The sequence below is a fragment of the Diabrotica virgifera genome, chromosome 9, assembly GCF_917563875.1.
Source record: "Diabrotica virgifera virgifera chromosome 9, PGI_DIABVI_V3a".
Taxonomy (NCBI): Eukaryota; Metazoa; Arthropoda; class Insecta; order Coleoptera; family Chrysomelidae; genus Diabrotica; species Diabrotica virgifera.
In genome coordinates this window covers 67468181-67488331 of record NC_065451.1, presented here as the reverse complement: position 1 = coordinate 67488331, position 20151 = coordinate 67468181, and the positions used below count along the sequence as shown (strand labels likewise).

The 20151-nt window shown below is 31.9% G+C and overlaps 1 protein-coding gene and 2 long non-coding RNA genes across 4 annotated transcripts in view; 1 reads left to right on the top strand and 2 right to left on the bottom strand.

Annotated features, from left to right (window-relative positions):
- The window catches only part of LOC126890995 (zinc finger protein 271-like), a 29082-nt gene extending 25957 nt beyond the window's left edge, over window positions 1–3125 (bottom strand). Inside the window, exon 1 of the mRNA XM_050660175.1 lies at window positions 2736–3125. Coding sequence (XP_050516132.1) covers window positions 2736–2988 — 253 coding nt within the window. The 5' untranslated portion in view covers window positions 2989–3125. The remainder of the gene's footprint in view (window positions 1–2735) is intronic.
- Window positions 3126–9385: 6260 nt separating this feature from the next.
- On the top strand, window positions 9386–10141 carry LOC126892483 (uncharacterized). Its single transcript, XR_007700859.1, has 2 exons — window positions 9386–9829; window positions 10009–10141. It is a non-coding gene; the product is annotated as an uncharacterized LOC126892483 (long non-coding RNA).
- Window positions 10142–13842: 3701 nt separating this feature from the next.
- Window positions 13843–19941, bottom strand: LOC126892482 (uncharacterized). 2 transcript variants are annotated; one of them, XR_007700858.1, is made up of 4 exons: window positions 18241–19941; window positions 16370–18044; window positions 14455–16297; window positions 13843–14310 (listed from the first exon to the last, which is right to left on the bottom strand). It is a non-coding gene; the product is annotated as an uncharacterized LOC126892482 (long non-coding RNA). The 2 variants fall into 2 exon arrangements; XR_007700857.1 differs by lacking the exons at window positions 13843–14310; window positions 14455–16297 and having other exon boundaries at window positions 16304–17332; window positions 17739–18044; window positions 18241–19934.
- Between the last annotated feature and the right edge of the window lie 210 nt (window positions 19942–20151).

Below are 20151 nucleotides of genomic sequence, written 5' to 3'. Positions count from 1 at the left end.
AAAATCAGTCCAGTTTATTAAATTCTGGTGATTTGGGTAGCTACGCTACTGGTCCATTGAAAAATGAAAATATCTTGAAAACTAATAAATTTAGACATAGGAAATGTTATCTAAAAATTAAAGTACAGTAATGGTACTTTTCAATAGTGATATAAAATACACCATTTAAAATTACTGAGAAAATAATGTACAGTGGAACCTCGATAAGTCGGATTAATCGGGACCGCGGCCAATCCGGGTTAGCCAGAGAATATGGTAAAAATTAATAAAATATGGTACTCTTACAGATAAACTTAATTATAATTGCCAAAAAAATGAAATACTTATGTCCAGTACATCTAAATTACGTACAGTTGTATACATTATTGTTTATTTCTTGGTAAAAAAACTCAGTCAAAGTGAAAACATTTTTATTTTATCTGATGAAAATCGATCCGGGTTAGCCAGACTTCCGGGTTATCGGAGGCCGACTTATCGGGGTTCCACTGTACTTGCGTTTTGACACCCTGTATTTGACATATAAAGAAAATTAGCAATATCAACCATTCTTGAAAATTTTGACAATACGTTAAAAAATATGGTATTAATAAACCATTGTTGTTTTGCTTATTTTTATTTATACAGGGAGTTGAACTTGTTACGATTTTCATATAAAATTGGTTACAACTTTGTAAATACTCTGTATAACATAACAAACCTTTATATTTTTGTGATGGAGAAGTTAACAGGATTTCGAATTTAAAATAAAATATAGGGTGTTCTATTTAAAAAAACGTAACTTTGGTCTGCCACTGTGTTATCGAACACCCTGTAACATTCTAACTAATTTTTTAATGTGAAGCTCAAAGGTGGCTATTTTTTTGTTATTAACTTTTATTGCTATCTATTACTATAGCGGAGCTATTGAGCTTTACCCTACTAATCAATCACCCTGTAGACAAATTTGCACTAGAAAAAAAAATCCGCCAAAAAAATCTAATTTAAGGCCCCATTGTTTGACCATTTTTTATTTACATTTTATAATATCATCATAATTCACAATTTCATAATATCACATCATTTTAAAAATAGTCTAATTTCAAAAGTGTATTACCAAAGTTTGTGTCTTTTATTTGTTAACAATTCTATCTCTGTAAGTAGATATGCATATCAAAATAAATACAGATTTGAAGTTTTACAGTTCATTCAGGTTGAAGGTTCACATTTTTTAAGATAATCAACTGAATTTTTTTTATTTTGCATTACAGATATCGGAAAAAGCTATTTGAACAAGTTGTTCCAAATATTATTCTAATCCCACATACCAAATTTCATCACAAAATTCGCACTTTTAGTTTTTTTCATTATTTGTAGTCAGGATCCTAAAATCTCAGAGGAGGCTGCTGGCCGATTAGACGTCCTTGCCCAATCTCCAGGCAGCGTGTACGTTAAGCGATAATGCAGCTCTAAAGCTGGGTACTCACTTGAGCATGAACGCGCATGAGGCAAGCCGAGGCCATATGAGGCAGTAAGTGAGGATGTCATCCGAGGCGAGGCAAATATGCTCAAATCATAAGCCGCACTCCTCAGAGAGATCAGTCTCTTGTCGGTCCATCAAAGGGATTCGTGCCTCAGTGTGGACGTTTTTTAAAACATTAGGTTGCATTTTGATTCTTCATTTGTAAACAGACCGTGCAAGTAATGAATGTAGCCTATATAATTTACAAAACGGTGTTAAAAGATTTTGTTGAATTTTATTTCTTATCTTGAAATATTCATTCTTTTGGAAAGTTATACACTTAAAAATTTAAGACAAATTTATAAATTTACCTATAAAATAAAAAAAATGGAATGGAGCCAATGTTTAGAAGTTATTGATAAATATAAAAATATGGAATAGTAGAATAGCTTTTCTAAATTTTGTATTTTTTTTTACTTATTATGTTTCTTATGCCATCCAAAATAAAATTAAAATCTTCTGGGGACATTCTCGTGAAATTATTAAACTTGTCAGTTTCATCAGCTAACAGGTCGATTAACAAAAACGAAGTATTAATATTATTCATGCCTCTTCTTTTTAAATAAAATTGGGAGGACCATATACGTCTCTGCTGTTTACATTTTTAATAATTTATAAATAATTATAAAACTAGCACAAGCCATAGACAATTGTTCATTCGACATATTCGCTGCCTCAGGACGAATAAATGGATCACTGCTGCGGCAAGCCTCATGCATCTTCATGCGGGAAAGTGTCCCATATATTTTTCCTACTCGAGGCATTCGGTGCGGCCTCGGCTTGCCTCATGCTCATTCATGCTTAAGTGAGTACCCAGCTTAAGGGGACTGGGTCTCCTTACCTTAAACTACCATCCGTAAACGCTGCTGGGCTGCGCAGAGCATTAGCAACTGAGATTTTCCGGCCAGCAGCCTCCTCTGTGATTTTAGGATCCTGACTACAAATAATGAAAAAACTAAAAGTGCGAATTTTGTGATGAAATTTGTTATGTGGGGTTAGAATATTATTTGGAATAACTTGTTCAAATAACTTTTTCCGATATCTCTAACGCGAAGCAAAATAGCAAAGTAAACAAAACAGTGTAGCATGTGTAAAAAATTTATGGGGAGGCTAAGCCTCCCTTGCCTCCTCTGACCAGTCTCCACTGGTAGATCAACATTTTTAAACTTTGGTTTTTGCAGAACACTGTGATCACCATCTTGCATATACCAGAACAACATTTGAATTACATACTTACTTTTTTCATTTGTGTGTTTTTCTTCATCTTGTTTTATTTCAGTCTTCATAGCATTCTCGTTTAAAAGTGAACATTCAAATGCATCATCATTTGTAATTATTTCTCTCTTCAGCTCTTCCTTAATTTCAATTTTGAATGTATCAAAAAGATCATCTCCCATCTCATAAACATTATCTATTTCTTCTTTAAACGTCTCTTCACTAACTTCTTGCTTTACCTCTATTTGTTCAACTTTGATTTTATCTGGTTCCATAATACGCTGATCTCAAAGAAATAAAGATTTTTGTAAAATAAAATATCTATGATAAAATACTTTATGAAAACAGACTCAGTTTATAACAAAACAAACAAAAATAAATAATATTGATAAAATAACAAAATGTAACAAATAATAACCTTAATTTTTAGGTTAGGTAGGAGGATGACAGTCAGTGTTCCCAGATGACTTTTTTGAGGATCAGGAGGTGTCGCCACGAACGATCAGGAGATTTCAGGAGACTCGCTCGCCTCAAAAATTGGTAGAATTCTGTAGTTTCAGTCTTTACGTTTATAGATTGGCAACTAGATGTCGCCACGAAAAATCAGTAGAATCAGTTGGTGGAGTATTTTTACGTTTGTAGGTAGGCATGCAACTCTATAAAATCTGTAAGGGACGGCTGTGGCAACGCTAGATGGCGGCTAAAGCATAAAAATAAAAAAAAAATGAAATAGGATAAAATTCTGAAAAATTCAAACTCCATACAAAACCGTTCTTGAATCGTTACGCGCATGCGCAATGACGAGTGATGCTGCGCAGTAACACATTTTTCGTTACTGCGCATCCTCGTAATCATTCAAGAACGGTTTTGTATCGAGTTGGAACAAAACCAGATGATTTTCAGAATTTCATCACTTCATCAGGAGGTTTAAGGACGCCATCAGTAGGCGAGGGTCGCCATCAGTAGGTCTCCTGAAATTTCAGGAGGTCTGAGAACACTGATGACAGTGCGGTGTTGCCGACCTAAATTTTTATTATTATCATTAGGTTTGTTCCAACATGAGCTTTTGGACGGTCCAGTGGGTCCGAAACCGTAACGACGATCACCGTCCTGCGCAGTACCATGGAACGTATTATTTCGTTCCCATGGAACCCATAGAAAGTTAATTATCTAGTAACGAAACGGTAATCTGACGGTTCTTGGTCGTGTTGGAACAAACCTTGTATCATAAGGTTTGTTCCAACATGAACTTTTGGACGGTCCAGAAACCGTCACGAAACTACTTGTACCGTTTGTTGTGCGCATGTTCGTAATTGTATCGCCCAGTTATCGTCCCATGACGGTAATCATATTTTGTCATTTTTGTTGGTGACAGCTTGTGTGCTTTTAGTCGATCAAAGGCTCAAAAACTTTAAAGAATTAAATCCTAGTGTGCAAGTCAGTCCAACCAGCACATTATGCATTTGCCCGATTACTGAAATGATCATCACGAAACCGTCACCGAAAGATCACAATTCTTGTTGGAACAGTGGGAAGGACGATCCGATGACGATCATATTTTTGTTGGAACGGATTTTGTTTACTGCGCAGGAGCGTTACCGTTTCGTGACGGTTCTCGGTCGTGTTGGAACAAACCTATATACGATTGGTACTGTATAGTATAGGTTTGTTCCAACATGAACTTTTGGACGGTCCAGAAACCGTCACGAAACTACTTGTACCGTTTGTTGTGCGCATGTTCGTAATTGTATCGCCCAGTTATCGTCCCATGACGGTAATCATATATTTGTCATTTTTGTTGGTGACAGCTTGTGTACTTTTTAGTCGATCAAAGGCTCAAAAACTTTAAAGAATTAAATCCTAGTGCGCAAGCCAGTCCAACCAGCACATTATGCATTTGCCCGATTACTGAAATGATCATCACGAAACCGTCACCGAAAGATCACAATTCTTGTTGGAACAGTGGGAAGGACGATCCGATGACGATCATATTTTTGTTGGAACGGATTTTGTTTACTGCGCAGGAGCGTTACCGTTTCGTGACGGTTCTCGGTCGTGTTGGAACAAACCTTATAAATCCCGATGTACGTCATCCAGAGGTCGCAAGTGACGTCACATGATATAACACAAAGATTTAGGTCTATTCCAATAATATTTTAAGATTTTTTATTAATGTAAACTTATACATAATTTGTTTCATTTAATTTATACAGTACGCTGGAATAAGTGGTACCCCCATACAGGCCGGATCTAGAAAATCATAATGGGGGGGGGGGGGAGTCACTCGTCCCAGATACCCACGGCATCAAAAGGATTGAGCTCTGGTGAGACACTTTCTGTGTTATCTTTTATTGGATTTTATGGCTTCTTTCAATTATTTGCAAGCGGTAGTCATGTATATTTGGTGTTCTACTGATCGCTTGAAGTTTAGAGTTGACAGAAAAAAAAATAATAAAAAAATACTTATAGACTAAATACAAAAGGGGTCCACGTCCCCGTTGACCTCTGTATCCGCATCTGCCCCATATTAACTTATTTATTTTTAGTATATAAGCAAAACGCTCGGACAGGTCGATTTTTAAAATAATCATACATAGTACATATTGTTATGTTCGTTCTAGTGGGCTTATTGATAGAATTATGAGTTGACGACCAGTTTCTTATTTAGTATTTATTGAATACAAACTCATTATTACATTCTGATTATATATCTGAAGAGCCCCCTAGACCTATCTGTCAACTGTCCATGTCCGTTGCCATCTTCACTTCGCAGCACGTCACTAATGCTAAGGCAGGTCTACAAATATTAAGGCAGGTTTAACTTAACACTACATAACACATATATCGTCATTGACTGCGTTCACCAGATGCAAACACGTTCACAAATGTTTGCGCTTTGATTCTAAACTTGTTGACAGCGAGCTGAACGGTTGGTTGTTTAAGTTAAAATTTGACATTTTGCTTGCTTGGTTTGAATGTAACCTAAAATAAATTTTCTCAATAAATACGTTTTTGAATTTATTTTCTTTATTAAAGGAAAAAAGAAAATGTATTTAATAGATAATAACGTAGCAGAATGTCTTCAGTAGCCTTTATTTAATATATAAAACCCTTATCAATATATTCTACAATATATACAATTTAAATTCCCGCCATATTTTTTCAATATTCAACACGTTTGCAAAGTTCAACTTAAATATTTTATGTTTGCAAAAATGGCGACCGCTTTCCAAACATGTTTGACGTTAGCAAGTCGTTCAGAAGCATAAAGCGCAAACTGATTGCCAATGTTTGCATCTGATGAACGCGCCCAATGTCTCGAACTTTACCCGATCCTTCTTCAGGTGACAGTCATCACTTTGATTTTTTAGAATGGGAAAGTACATCATGTGATACCTCATTTAAAAGCTTTTGAAATACTGATTACAAAAATGTATAAAACTTGCGTAAAATTTCGGTCCAATGCTTTTTAAATGCATTTATTTTCCTTTAATCCTAATGAAACATGTTTTTCTGGTTTTCTCAATTTTCGAAAAAAAAATGAATGCATTCAAAAAGTTTTGGTCCGAAATTTCGCGCCTACGCTCTTAAACATATTTTTTATTCCTTAACACGAAATTAGATCGTATGATACATTAAAAATATTTAAAAAGTAAAAAACTAATTACAAGATTATCCTGTTGTTCATTAGATTGAATAGGATTAATCAAATAGGTCGCACATACAAAATTTGCGTGTTGCAGACAAAGTAATTTTTTACATTTTTTTTTATTTATCTAGTTATTGACGAGATACCACCCAATAGGGAACTTGAACATTTTTTATTACATAATAATGTTCAGTTTTGTTTAAAAATGAGATTTCCAAAATTTCACGCTTCAAAAACTCGTAATACCTTAGAAATACATATTTAAAGTCTTCTGCGGTATAAAATAGTTCAAACGACCCGTGACGTCACATAGTTTTACATTAGTTATTATTATGGTTATATTTCGCTGTGTCTAAGTACACGCTAACGTGTACGCAAATAAAAAAGTTAGGTACAAGCGAATTAAACTTTATCAAGCCAGTGACGTCATTATTTAACGTGCGCAGTGACTGTATATTTTGGTACATGCTATTTTGATATGTTTAGTGTTTGTTTGATAGAAAAATATTTGTTAAGGGAAAGGAAGCAGAACTATTCAGATATTTCAAACTTAATTGTAATAAATCAATGTATATATAAAAGTATATATTTAGGTTAGCAAAACAAATATATGTATTTAGTTGACATGACACGTACAAAATATTGCTAAAATAATTTTTATACGTAAGTTAATTATTATAATTAACTATTCTAAATGAAAAATGAGCCACAATTTAACTAAAAAAATGATTTTATTAACGTTTCGACGTCCAAATCGGATGTCATTGTCAAAATACAAAAATTAGTCAGATTAAATAAATTATTAGAAAAAATTTTTTACTAAGCAAGAACATTTTTGTTTAATTTAATAATATTTTGTATTTTGACAACGACACCCGGTTTAGACGTCGAAACGTTAATACAATCATTTTTTAGTTAAATTGTGGCTTAGTTCCCGTTTAGAATAGTTGATTACAAAACCATAATGCCACAAGGAAATAGCTTCAGAACAAGTTAATTATTATTGTGAAAGCTTTAGGTCTTCCTTTTATTTTAATTTTGGACGGTAATACTATTTCACTTATAACTAAAAAAAATATATATTAATTTATAGTCTCGTAACTTTTTCATACTGTTTTAAAATGTTGTTAAACTCATTAAAACAACTAAATAATTGTCCACACTGCATAGTTAATTTAAAAACAAAGACTAAACAAATAAAAAATAAGAATCAATCTTTACTAATCAATATTAAAATTAAAGTGTAAATACAACGCGATTAAACAAATTCCAACACTCTGAAGGCCGCGTCTCACCATCAAATAATTTGATCAAACAGTTTGAGCAAACTTGACGTACTTGAGGAAGTACGTCAAAGTGACGTCACAATTGCAGTTTTTTTGAAATTCTAAAAATCTGTGCTCTCACTATCAGTCTAGTTTGATCAAATTTTTTGTATTGAGTTGTCTAACTTGTTTGTACTTTATTTTAAATTAAAATTTTTCATTATTATCCACAATGAACACTCAGGATGTGACGTCACTAACTGTCACTTTCAGTTTGCTCAAACCAGTTTGATCAAATTATTTGATGGTGGGACGCGGTCTTGACACTCTAACTTTTTTATTTGCGTACACGTTAGCGTGTACCTAGACACAGCGTTATATTTAGGGGGAGAGATAAATGTCCAGCAAACGAGGGAGAGATTAAATATCCAGCACGCAACCGCACTGTTGCCAGATTTACTTATTTTCTTTTAGCGGGAATTTTAAAATATCTAATGTCAGTTGGTTTAAAATTTGACAGTTGTGTTTTCTTAGGTTCGTTCCAAGACGACACATTTGTACGATCCCTTGAACCGCCACGAAATCGATTGGACTGTTTTAATGCGCAGAATCGCCCTTGAACGGTTTTCTTTCGATCTCGATCCGATTACCGGTACATAACCCTCTTGGAACGAATTCGTGTACCATTTCAAGTTCGAGTTGCGCCTGAGCCATTTTCAGTGCGAGTACCACTGTACCACTGTACCACATAGTAGTTTGCTAGATGGTTAGAAATTAATATTTCTAATGTCCACTTTACATCAACAATAAATTGAATAAGAAATTGACAAAGTTATTCAATACCAAATTTGACGAGTACAAAATGTATGGTTTGTAAAAGAAAGTGAAATAATTTGATGAAATAGAACAATTGGATATGTTTTATTTTGTCAATTTTCTTTTTATTCACGGCAAAATTGGATGTAGAATTGTGTTTTGTATAAGCCAAATTTGACCTTAAATAACTTTGTCAATTTCTTGTTCAATTTATTGTTGATGTAAAGTGGACTTAACATGTTCATTAAACATCACTTCAGCTTCAAAACCTTCCCCAGAATCGATATCTGACATTAAATCGTTGTCTTCTATGAAAAAAGAAAATAATAAATTATCCATTTTTATAAGATTAATTTGAAAAAAAAATAATTAATAATTATTTAAACGGAAATCAAGATTCACAGGTACTAATAGCGTAAATTGTGGATTATTCTATTATTGAATCATCAGCTGATCTCATAGCAGTGACCAGTAAAATTGAAAACAATCCTAACTGCGCAAGTCAGTATTCTCCTTTTCATGAACATTTTTCAGTGCGTCACAAATTATAGAAAAAAAGGTAAGTCCGTGATAATACACATTTATGACATTTATTCTAACGTGACATTTTAGTTAAATCTGACAGTTGTCAAATTTTATTTTCAATTTGGAATAAAACCAAATCAATTGTGTCTATTGCATTTATAAAATGGTATTTTCTTTCATTTGTATAGTCTTATAAATTGTACAGATTATATTGATAATATTATTATTTTATTTAATAAATAATTCTTTTTTGATTATGGCGCCATCTATCGACAACTAGAATAATCACCGAACTAGAATAATTACCGAAGTATTCCCAGACGTGCCTTTTTTTCTGTCACATACAATTTAATGCGTTAGAGAGAAATCGAAAAACTGTGACGCACTGAAAGATGATCATGAGAAAAAGAATACAAATAGTTTCTGCTTGAAGGCATGTATCAAAAGGGCCGTTCAGTTACCGATTTCGAAGCGGTACATGGATCGCTTGGAACAACACGGTGTACGATACCAATCATCGTTCATGTTCGCTTGGAACGCATTTTTTATAATGCGCATGACGAGGGCAGTACGAAGGACGGTTTTCATGTCACTTGGAACGCGCCTCTTGACTCCGAATCGAATCTTAACCTTACTTTACAGGTGATTTGATTATGTACAAAAAATGTAAATAAATTAAACCAAGTATGTTATAATTTAAAACTCCTTAAATTACAGTCTTTTGAAAAAAATTAAACTCAAACGAGATATACTTGTTTACAGTGCAAATTAATGGCAATAATAGGGATTTACGATTTAATTTGCAGGAAAAACATGGGCAACCTAACCAGTTGGTAAAATTTCAATTCAAAAACTCGTTAGGTAGGTATGGAACAACTTCCACATTATTATTTATTTTTTGGGTATTAAGGTTGATATTGATATCAAAGGTAGTTTTATGTAGGTAGATACTAGATAAATGTAAGCTATAAGTAGTATAACCAATGAATATAGACTGGTATAACTTCCCATGTAATCAATCATCTGTTATGTTTTTGTAGATTTTACTGTGTGGATGTCACAGGAAGAGAAACAAAATAATATTCAGTCACAGGAGTACAAGAACATGAAACATCTTATTATGTATGTATGCCACTCTCAAACAATTATTGTACAAAACAAGATAGAGAAAGAGCTTTAAAATCCCAAGGATCCTGCGAAAAGAAAAGTGAAAATGTCTCAATTAATGTAGTATAGATAGACATTTTTCTTTATTTTAGTAGGTATTAAATAATTATTTAGAATATTAATAGGTATTAGTTTTAATAGTATTAATATGTATTGTATGAATAATTCCCATCATATATCTTCTGGCTAAAGCTACAAAATAAATAAAAATGAAAAAACATTTCAGTGGTGTAGCACCTTTACTTTACCTGGGGACGAGGTGAGTTATTAGGTAAATTCTAGTTTCTTACATAATATAGGTACATATATAATATACTTAAAAATTAATGGTGGTATTATTGTGGTTTATATTGAAAGCCAAAGCAAGTAAGAATAAGAAGATATAGGTAGCAGTATAAGAAGACGTGGCTACAGGTGAAGCGTGTTCATGAATGTGTTAATAATAATAATTTTATATCTATTTTGTTAATACAATTTTACTATTAAAGACAATTATGAAAATATGCCAAAAACGCCCACAAAGTGGCTTTAAGTTTTATTACACAGTACATATGTGGACTTCAACTAGGAAGATTATGTTAAGAATGAGCAGAATAAAGGCTAACAATTTTGACGTTAATGTTTTATTGTCATAGGTTGTCTTTTTTTATTATATTTAATGCATCTTTCTTCTTTACCCAGTGCTTCCATAGTTTACCTTTTATTAACTTTTTTAAAATTCAGTAATCCATGTATTTCAAATCCTCGAACTGACCAGCAAACAGAGTAACGTCTAAATGAGGTGTTTTTTAGTCTTAATTGATCGGTGACATAAACATGACCGAAATGTCAGGTTTAATAACCAATTTGCCATCAATTGGGCTTTTCATCGATTGTCACTTGTTTCGGGCTTCTGTCACGTTTCGTATAATCTGTGTATATTAATATTATACACGGATTATATGAAATCTGACAGAAGCTCGAAACAAATGACTGTTATGAAAAACCCTATACATCACATCGAACTTGAATGACATTAAATTGAGCAATTTTATTTTTAACGTTTTATTGTGGTAATTTTGTGACATAAGACATACATATAAATGACGTCTTTAGGCTGACATTTTGACCATAGAAAGACGTCTTTATGACGTGGATTTATGTCATATTCAATTGACGTCCATATTACATCAAGCTAGTTTTTGGGTGTACACAACTAAACAACAGTTTTTTGATTGATAGGTTTATTTAATTAAATCAAAACTTAAATCAATATAATTAAAATAAGATAAGAATAACAAATATGATTTGCTACATACAAATGTGTTAGGGTTAAAAAATACATAAAACATGACATTACACACTTTGACCTAAATCTAAACTAAAAAGTTATTATTGTTATAATCGGAATTAAAAAATATAGTAACAAAATTTATGAACAGGTTTAAGACCGTTTAATAAAGTAATTCCTAGCTATAAAAATAGTTTTTACTTATGTATAATAATAAATATTATGTTAATAAATGTAATAGTTTTTACTTAATATGTCGTATACAAAAAAAGAGGCAATTAAATTCTTATAAATATATTTCCGAAAACATTTGTTTGCTGTGCTGCATATGGTTAATTTATTAATTTTCATTATAAAAATAAAATAAGTACATAATTAAGATATTTAATACAAACAAGACAGTTCGAGAATTAATTACTAGACTACATTACCTAGAGAACGAGGAGAGAAATATGATAATGTAATCGTAACAGGTTTGGATATAGACGCTGAGGAACCGAGAGTCTTAAAATTGGCTATAGGAAAAATGATAAACTTTACAGATACAAGTAGAGATTAAATCAGCTCTTAAGATAGAAGAGACAACATGTCTGCTGCATTTCGTGTACTAATCAAATACTAGTACATATCTAAAAATATTCAAACTGATTGTTGTGCAGTAACATATTATTATTTTAAAACACATTATGGGCATATTCAAAAATGTAAGTAAAATATTTGCATATACACAATATAATTTAAAACAAAAATGTTACCACTAGTCCATTTTTTAAATATTGAGAGTTGATTTACTTACAAGACAAGATAACACGAACATTAAACACTCCTATGACATTGATTTGAAAGATGGATGTAGGCACAAAGATGGCGCAACCAGTGTTCATTTATGGGTAATTGAATGCTTACAGACTGGGTCATGTCCCAATATTATTTTACAAACAACAGGGCATACTAATTGATAATCATCCCGAATTTAACAATAATGATTTTTGTCTTAAGTATTTCCATGAATGCTGTGCAAAAGAAAATACAGTGGAACCCCGAAAATCTGAACTAATTGGGGGGACAGCCTGTTCGGATTCCAAAAAGTTCGGATTATCGGAAAGTTAGCCTAACTATGGTTTGTTATATAGTCGATATAGTCCAGTCTGTGTGTGAAAAAACGTGTTATAATTCAGGAATATTTGAAATCTCTCAAACGTTGTAATGGGCGATGTCAGGAATAACTTCTACTAAAATGTAACACCTAATTTTTTGTGCATATGGTTGTTTTTTAACCAAAAGGAGTGATTCAAATTTACCACGCTGTATTGCTTGTTTATAATTGGTCCAACCGCAGCCAAGTTTACTTAACTGTTATAAAATTTTGACACTAATGACATTTATCAAATTTTGACACTAGTGAAATTTCATAGGTTAATTAAGTTATATCGGCATTTTTTGTGTTTCCTGTGTTATTCCTTTAATTTTTAGATTGTTAGTCTGCTTTTATATAAAAAGCAGTTGTTTTTGGAACTCTTTAGCGACGTATTCATTTAATATAATATTTATGGATTACCGTTGAGGGCCGACTAGATCAACCAAAAAAGAAGATGTATTTGGTTATTATTCTAGTGACTTTCGATCTTGGGTGTGAATCTGTCTTTTTGGTTTACTCCTCCTGGTTAAAAAATAAACTATAGTAATTCAAAGCTTTCATTGTCGTTGATTTTGAGTCGCAAAACGTTCTCGCAAGAGTGTGGAAAATAATTTTAGACTCAAGTTGACTACGAGAGAACCAAAGTAAGTTTATGTTTAACCTGTATAAGCACTACATATTAAAGTACGTATTTATTTTTAAGAAATTTTAAATGTCAAAGTCCTATTAATCCTACATTGTTCAATTTTCTGGTTTTACTCTTTATAATAAATATGTTTTTAAATTTTTGTCTTGAATTTTTTAATTTTTTTCACTTTCCGTTGGTTCGGATTTGCCGAACGTTCGGATTTGCGGGGTTCTACTGTATTAATTAAGTTTGGTAAATCGCAATTGATGGAACTCATGAGCTCATTTCCTATCACTTTGAACTTATGACAGTATGGATTTTCCATTGTTTTCTTATGTTCAAATAAAAAAGATACTTTTATTTACCCACTTTTTTTTGAAAAAATACATGAGCATTCTGGTATTATATAGTCAAATGTTTTCATGTCAGACATAACTAACACTTTTTACAATGCCTGAACGTAATGTTTTCTGTTCCTACTAGACTGTTATGTCTCTGGTACATAGACAGGGCATGGCAAGTAAATATTAATGAAATTTCTGATGAATGATGCAGATACATACAACTTTGGTAAGTATTTCCAGCAGAACTACTGCAATAACTTCCAACAATGGGACTATTATTATAAGAAGGGTTATGGAATTAATACCAATAATATGGCCATTGAAAAATCGGTTGTTATTGTTTATTTAAGAAATAAAACTGTCGAAAGGATTATAAAGCTTAAAAAAGGTAAACCTGTTGAAAGCTCTATAATGTCTAGATATTGAACTGTATTAGCTTGCTTTTTTACAATTTTACAAGATAATGTGTATATACTAGAAGAAGAAAAAACTGAATACCTCATTGAAACACAAAAAAACTTGCTGCTCCATTAAATGCACTTTCTGCAATATATGTATACATTCATTTAGTTGTGCCTGTATAGATTATTCGATAAAAAATACCATATGTAAACACATTCATTATGTAGCAATACTACAGATCGCATTCAACCTGAAGACTTTTCATTTTCTAAAAATTAAATGGTGTCCGGTGATGTTGAACAGCTTTTTTATTATATCTCTACTATGTACTCCTGTGACTGCAGTACAGAACATTATTTTGTTTCTCTTCCTGTGCCATCCAGACAGTAAAATCTACAAAAACATAACAGGTGATTATATGGGAAGTTATACTACTTTTAGCTTACTTGTATCTAGTATCTACCTACATAAAATTACCTTTGATATCAACCTTAATACTTAAAAATAAATAATAATGCGGAGGTTACCCATACTTACCTAAAGAGTTTTTGAATTGCAATTTTACCAACTGGGTATGTTGCCCATGTTTTTCCTGCAAATGAAATCCTAAATCCCTATTGCCATTAAAAAATCATTTGCAATGTAAACAAGTGTAGTTTTTTGAGCTTCATTTTTGTTAAAAGACTAACATAAATTATTTAGAGTTTTAAATAATAACAGTATAATATACAAACAAGACTTGTTTATTTACATACACATAATCACCTGTAAAAGTAAGGTTAAGATTCGGATTCGAGAAAACCCAACTGTCAAATTTTAAACTTCCCGCTAAAGATGTAAATCTGGCAACAGTGCGGTTGCGTGCTGGATATTTAATCTCTCCCAGCAAACGACGGCACTGTTGCCAGATTTACCTTTTTCCTTTTAGCGGGAATTTTAAAATTAGTCTAATGACACTTTGGTTTTAAAAGAGAGTTCTGGTATTCTTAAATTTATAACCTTACTTTTACAAGTAATTAGGATTATTTTATTTACATGTAAATATTGAAACAAGTATTGTACTGTGTCATAATTTAAAACTCGTGTTGCAGTATTTTGAAAAAAAAATGAAGCTCAAAAGAAATATACTTATACAGTACAAATTATTTTTTAATGGGAATGGAAATTTACGATTTCAAAGGTGAAAATGTTGGGATAGTATAGATGGACACTTTTTTATTTTAGTATTAAGTGGTTACATAATTATTCAGAATATTAATAAAATTACTAGTAATTTGAATTAGTTTTAATATGTATTATAATAGTATTAATTCTCATCATGTACCTGGCTAAATAGCTAAGCGCTAAAGCCGCAAAATAAAAAAAAATTGAAAAAAACATTCTTAGTGGCCTAGCACCTTTACTTTGCCTGGGGGCGAGGCGAGTTAATAAATTCTATTTTCTTATTGCAGTCATTTTGTGACAGCTTAAGAAGTTACATAAATGATGTCTTTAGGCTGTGCAATTTTAGCCGTAGAAAGACATCTTTATCACTTGTATTTACATGATATAGGGCTTTTCACTCAGTCATTTGTTTCGAGCTTCTGTCATGTGTTGTCTAACATTAATATATCTATGTCATATGTTATTGATATTGCCAATGATACAAACCAAAGACATATGATGTAGATATATTAATATTATGTGACACTTGACCGAAGCTCGAAACAAATGACAATCGATGAAAAGCCCTATTCAATAGGGCATTTCATTCAGTCATTTGTTTCGAGCTTATGTCATGTGTCACATAATATTAATATATCTACGTCGTACATTATTGGTATATACCAATGATACAAACCAAAGATGTATGACGTAGATACATTAATATTATGTGACTCATGACAGAAGCTCGAAACAAATGACAATCAATGAAAAGCCCTATTGGCGTCTGCATATCAGGATCTGGTAATACTATATTATTATTTATCTATGATCAGGATATTGCTGGGTGTACACAAGTAAACAACACTTTTTTGATTAAAAGGTTTATTTCATTAAATCAAAACTTACATGGATACAATTTAAATAAGATATTTTTTCTATTTAAGGCAATATAATATAAGATATATATTTTAGTATAACTCTCCTACATTAACAAGCTTTAACACATTCAGTGGCCATGACGTATGGGTAGCATCACGAAGGTTTTACGGAAGGTACTGACGACACATAAGTTATGTGAGTAGTACTGTGTAACTAAATAAATGATTTAAGTATGTGGTACCAGCCAAGTGGAGCTTGTTCGAGATGGGCACCAAACATGTTAATCTGGTCATGCACAGAGACTTATACTATAATATGTTATATCTCATATTGCTCACTATTGTAATGAGTGAGCCTGCATACACAAACTATAATATATTATTATGGTTCTGTGTATGCAGGCTCACTCATTACTACTGTAGTGAACAATATGAGATGTAATATTATGAGATATACCTATTATATATTATGGTATAGCTCTCCATGAGTGCCAAGTTTTAAACTTAACTGATAACAACTAATGGATACCCTTTTATCCAAAATTTTATGAAAATTTTGAATGGTCATATTGGTATTAATTCCACAACCCCTTCCTATAACAATACGCCCATTGTTGGATGTTATTGCAGTAGTTCTACTGGAAATACTTACTAAAATTGTATGTATCTGCATCACTTAGAAGTCTACCCAAAAAGCTATTAATACTCTCTAAACCATCATTAATACATCTTGTATACATAATAGGATTTTTTTCAGAATCAGATATTTTATTCAAGATTTACTTACCATGCCCTATTTATGTGCCAGGCACTTAACAGTCTATTAGGAGCAATACCCATTACATTTGACGAGGCATTGTAAAAGGTGTCACTTATGCCCGATATGAAAACATTTGACTATACATATAATACCAACACAGACATGTATTTAAAAAAATTGGTAAATTAAAGTAGGTATCTTTTCTATTTGAAAATAAGAAAGCAGTACAAAATCCATTCCCAAATTCATCTTTTACTAATACTGTCATAAGTTCAAAGTCATAGGAATTGAGCCCATGAGTTCCATCAATTGCGATAAAGGATTTACCAAACTTAATTAACATTTCCTTTTGGCACAGTATTAAGGAAAATAAGACAAAAATCATAAATGTTAAATTCAGAATGAATATCCATTAGTATGCCCTGTTGTTTGTAAAATAATATTGGACATGAGTCTGTAAGCATTCAACCCAAAAATAAACACTGGTTGCATCGTCATTGTACATATACCCATCTTTCAAATCAATGCCATAAGAGAGTCTAATGTTTGTGATATCTTTTCTTGTAAGTAAGTTAATTCTTTTTAATTCGCCTCCTATGCTATTATGCTATCCTGAACAGTCTGAAGTTTACTAAAAAAGTAAAATATAGGTATAGGAGAATCAAACACACTAGTTTGAATTTGTAAACTGTACTAAATATTCATGAGTAATATTTAAAAAAGTGGTTTAGTGGTAACATTCTTGTTTTAAATTATATTGTGTATATCGACGGCGGAAAGGCAGGACCTCATAACTGAAAAATTTGTATAAAATGAGTTACTTCGGTTTTCGCTTTATAATAAGTGTATCAGCACCTATTAAACAGCTTTTAGAGCTGGGAAAGCCTTTTGGAAGCCTTCCGGAAACTTTCCCAGCTGTAATCGCTGTTTAATAGCTGCCGATACACTTATTCTAAAGCGAAAACTGAAGTAACTCATGTTATAAAATTTTTTCAGTTACTACTTTTCCGCCATCGATATGCAAATATTTTACTTACATTTTTGAAGAAAGTCTCAAAATAAACTTTGAAGAGATATTTATCTGATTTTGGTATTTATGTAAGTGCTCTATATCATCCTCGTGTCCGTAATATGTTTTAAAATAGTTTCAATATTTTTAGATACTATTATTCGACTAGTACACCAAATAAAAATTGCAGGATCCTTGGGATTTTAAAGCTCTTTCTCTATCTTGTTTTGTAAAATAATTTTTTGAGGATCACATACATATACATTCATAATAAGATGTTTCATGTTCTTGTACTCTTGTTCTCTTCCTGTGCCATCATCCATACAGTGCAAATCTAAAAAAACAACATAACAGGTGATTACATGGGCAGTTATACTACTTACAGCTTACTTTGTATCTAATCTATTATCTAGTATTACTCTATTAGTATCTACCTACATAAAACTATCTTTGAAATCTAAATTTTTGATATCAACATCAACCTTAATACCTACTTAAAAAATAATAATGTGGAAGTTACATGTACCTACCTAAAGTTTTTGAATTGCAATTTTATCAACTGGAAAAGACTGCAACATAATGAGTTTGAAATTATGACACAGCACAATATTTATTGTTTCAATTTACATGTAAATAAAATAATAATAATCCTAATCACTTGTAAAAGTAAGGTTAAGATTTTTGACTTTGACTTGAGAAAACAGAACTGTCAAATTTAAAACCATTTTAAAATTCCCGCTAAAAGGAATCTGGCAACATTGCCGTCGTTTGCTGGACATTTAGGCCCGGTTGTACAATCGAAGTTCAACTCCGGCTCAGCGCCATTACCGAGTTCAGGGCAAGAAGTGCGTTGTACATACAAAGTTTAATTCTTGAACTTGAACTCGGTTTAAGCCCGGGTTCAGCTGAGCGGTCGATGTTCGGCAGTTTAACGCTGGTTCAAGGATTTTTAACCTCACATTTTTGTCATTGTCAACGGAAATCATAATATTTACACCTTAAAATGAACCTCACTGAAAATTTTAACTAGTAATGAAGATTTTCTGTAAATGATAAATATTGTAGAAGGAAGGAGAACACAGAAAACAGTGTAGGGCTAGAGAAAATCATTTTGAAAAATGGAATGATAATGAATTTTTGCAAAGATTTTGGATATCTAAGATGCTGTGCTGTTCACTATTTGCATGAAACTATTGCTCATAGAATAAAAAATCGAACAGATAGGTAAGAACGAAAACAAGTGGCAAATTTGTTATTAGCTTTGATCGCGCAGTACGTCCTGGGTATACCCAGAGGGAGAACGCCTGCGCATTACAAAATTGGGCGTTCGCGGAGTCCAAATCTTTCCCTCTGAACACCCTCCGGATTTTTAATTCGGTGTTCGCGCAGTACAGAAAAAAGATCCTGAACGTGTCCGGAATACCCTCTCGACGTTCGAGGATTTTGTTTCGGATTTTAAGTTCGCACAGGCGCACAAAATATTTGGGAAGAATTTCTCGACATTCTGTTCTTACTCCTTCCACTTCCAATTCTTAACCTAAAATATTGTTTTGTTAAACAGCTTGTAGGTAGATGTATATTCTGGTTTTTAAAGTTTTGGAAGTGTTGTATCATTTAAATATTCTTCAAACAAATTTTAATATTTTTTATATTAAAGCTTTTTTAGTTGTTTTTGTCAATGTTTTCCATTTCGTATGTTTATAAATAAGTAGGTACCTTTTCTAGTATTATTTTCATTCGATATTCGATAATTATCTATTACGGTAGTATGTATTACAATAAATTGTACTCTGTTTTTACTTAATTTCTTCTATCTAAATGAGCTTATAAGTATCTACATATTCTTGTGGTTTATTTTTCAGTTTAATTTATGAGTTAAATTAGTCTCTTATTGAATATAATGAAACATAAACAATACATCAAACTATTCTGAAACTATTTCTTGTGTCTTGTTATATTTCATTATTTTTGTGGTGTAATAAACCACAACACAATGCCACAACCCATTAAATTCAATACATAGATATCAAAATTTGAAATGATTGTTTTACTAAATTATTCCTTCCTTCAGATAATGTTCAACCCCCATGAAGTTAAAGGTAATTTTTATATCTAAATATCAACAATCTTTTACTCTCTACAAGAATATAAGCTGGATTTCAGAGTGGAAATAACCACATTATATTGTGGAAATAATAAAGAAAGACTCTAATCAAATTTCTACCTTCTAAGAAAGGCATTGAATTATTAGAGAGTTATTGCCAACGTCTTTTAAGTCGACCTGTAATAAAAGATCCTTTATTTTGACATATAAGCATGCGCAGTATTGCGTCTTTTATTTTTGTCTTTTAATAAAATACAGGCCGCCTGTATTTAAGGAAAATTAGAGGACACCTTTATTTTAATAAAAGTTCCTTTATTTTGACATAACGTGTCAAAAA